Source organism: Chinchilla lanigera, unplaced genomic scaffold (genome assembly GCF_000276665.1).
Source record: "Chinchilla lanigera isolate Chin_1 unplaced genomic scaffold, ChiLan1.0 scaffold00123, whole genome shotgun sequence".
NCBI lineage: Eukaryota > Metazoa > Chordata > Mammalia > Rodentia > Chinchillidae > Chinchilla > Chinchilla lanigera.
Window position 1 is genome coordinate 758,130 of NW_004955524.1, and position 1,589 is coordinate 759,718.

At 62.2% G+C, this 1,589-nt stretch overlaps 1 protein-coding gene across 1 annotated transcript in view; it reads left to right on the plus strand.

Annotated features, from left to right (window-relative positions):
* The window catches only part of Unc13a (unc-13 homolog A (C. elegans)), a gene marked incomplete at its 3' end in the record, with an annotated part of 44,393 nt that overhangs the window by 32,777 nt on the left and 10,027 nt on the right, over positions 1–1,589 (plus strand). The window contains 1 exon segment of the mRNA XM_013507235.1: positions 675–798. Coding sequence (XP_013362689.1) covers positions 675–798 — 124 coding nt within the window.

A 1,589-nucleotide genomic window follows, 5' to 3' on the forward strand; every position in this document is an offset into this window, starting at 1 on the left:
GGGTGGATGGATGGGTGGATGGGTGGGTGGATGGGTGGATGGGTGGATGGATGGGTGGATGGGTGGGTAGGTGGATGGATGGATGAGTGGGTGGATGGATGGATGGGTGGGTAGGTAGGTGGGTTAATGGATGGGTCAGTAACTAAGCAAGGGAGTGGATGAGTGAATGGATGAACAGAGGGCGAAGGAGGTGGAGAGAGAAGGGAGGAGTTAGGGGAGATGGCTGGTGGAGGCTGTCAGTGGCGGATGGATCCACGCAGCTTGTCCTCTGTGCTCCAGCGATCCAACCACGAATCCCCTACGGCTTTCCCTCTCGAGCCTGCGCCCCTCTGACAGTCCCCCCTGCTCCCTGCGTACCACCTCACCCCGCATGGCCTCTGGTCTCAGGCTTTCTGCTGCTTTCACACGGGTCTTGGTCTTTCCAGCATGAGTGCCTGGCGAGCCCTCCGCGGCTCCGCACTGCCCGCCCCAGGACAGCGCCTCAGCCTGGCCCTAGGCGCTGAATGCCTCCCATCCTGGCCCCTGCTGCTGCCCCCAAGCACCGCCCCCGGGAGGCAGCAGACCACACCCAGGGGTTGCTGTGCCAGCTCGGTGCCCTCCTGCACAGCACCCATGTGCCAGGGCGGGCCGAGGGGCAGGATGGCGCACACTCTCAGCCCGCCCCTCGCCCGCAGCCTGACCCTCTTCGCCAAGATCTGCGAGAAGACGGTACTGAAGCGGGTGCTGAAGGAGCTGTGGAAGCTGGTCATGAACACCATGGAGAAGACCATCGTGCTGCCGCCGCTCACCGACCAGACAGTAAGCCCGCGGGCCAGGGGACGCCGACCCCACGCAGCCCAGCGCTGGCCTCCAGGCCGGGGCCAGGCCAAAGGCACTGGCGCAGAGAGTATCGGGGAAAGGGCTACTCGTGGGTGATGGGATCCACCAGAGGTCATGTGAAGGGCAGAAAGGTCATTCGTGGGCCAAGGATCATCAGAAGGAAGCCAGGCATGGTGGCACACACCTTTAATCTCCGCAGCAGGGAGGCTGAGGCAGGAAGATCACAGTGAGTTCAAGACCAACCTGGGCTACATAGTGAGCTCAAGGCCAGTCCAGACTATGGAGGAGACCTTGTCGCAAGCAAAACAAAGCAAATAAACAAAAAGGATCATCAGAGGGTGAAAGGGTCATTCACGGTCGAAGGTCATTCAGGGGTCCTTTGGTTGGGGTTATGCCGAGATCACAGAGGTCAAACAGCCCAGAGGCTGATGAGACACAAGTCGCAGGTGGCCCAGGGTCGTCTGGGTTTCGGAGATCACCTGGAAAACAGGTCAGCTTGGGGGTCAGGGCCACCCACAGTCCTGGGGACCACAGGGTCCTCAAAGAGTTCGGGACTCACTCGAGACAAGGAGCAGTTAGCCACCCACAGAGCAGAGGGCTTCGGGGGTCAGCGAGAGCCACAGAGGTCAGAGGCAAGGAGGGGTCAGTGGCTCTCTGAGATGCTTCTGGGGCCAGACGGGGGCCACTGGCCCAGCAATGGCAGGGGCAGAGGGGGCGGCGGGTGCAGAAGGGTCCCTCCCCTGGGCAGGGCAGGGCAGGGCAGGGCAGGG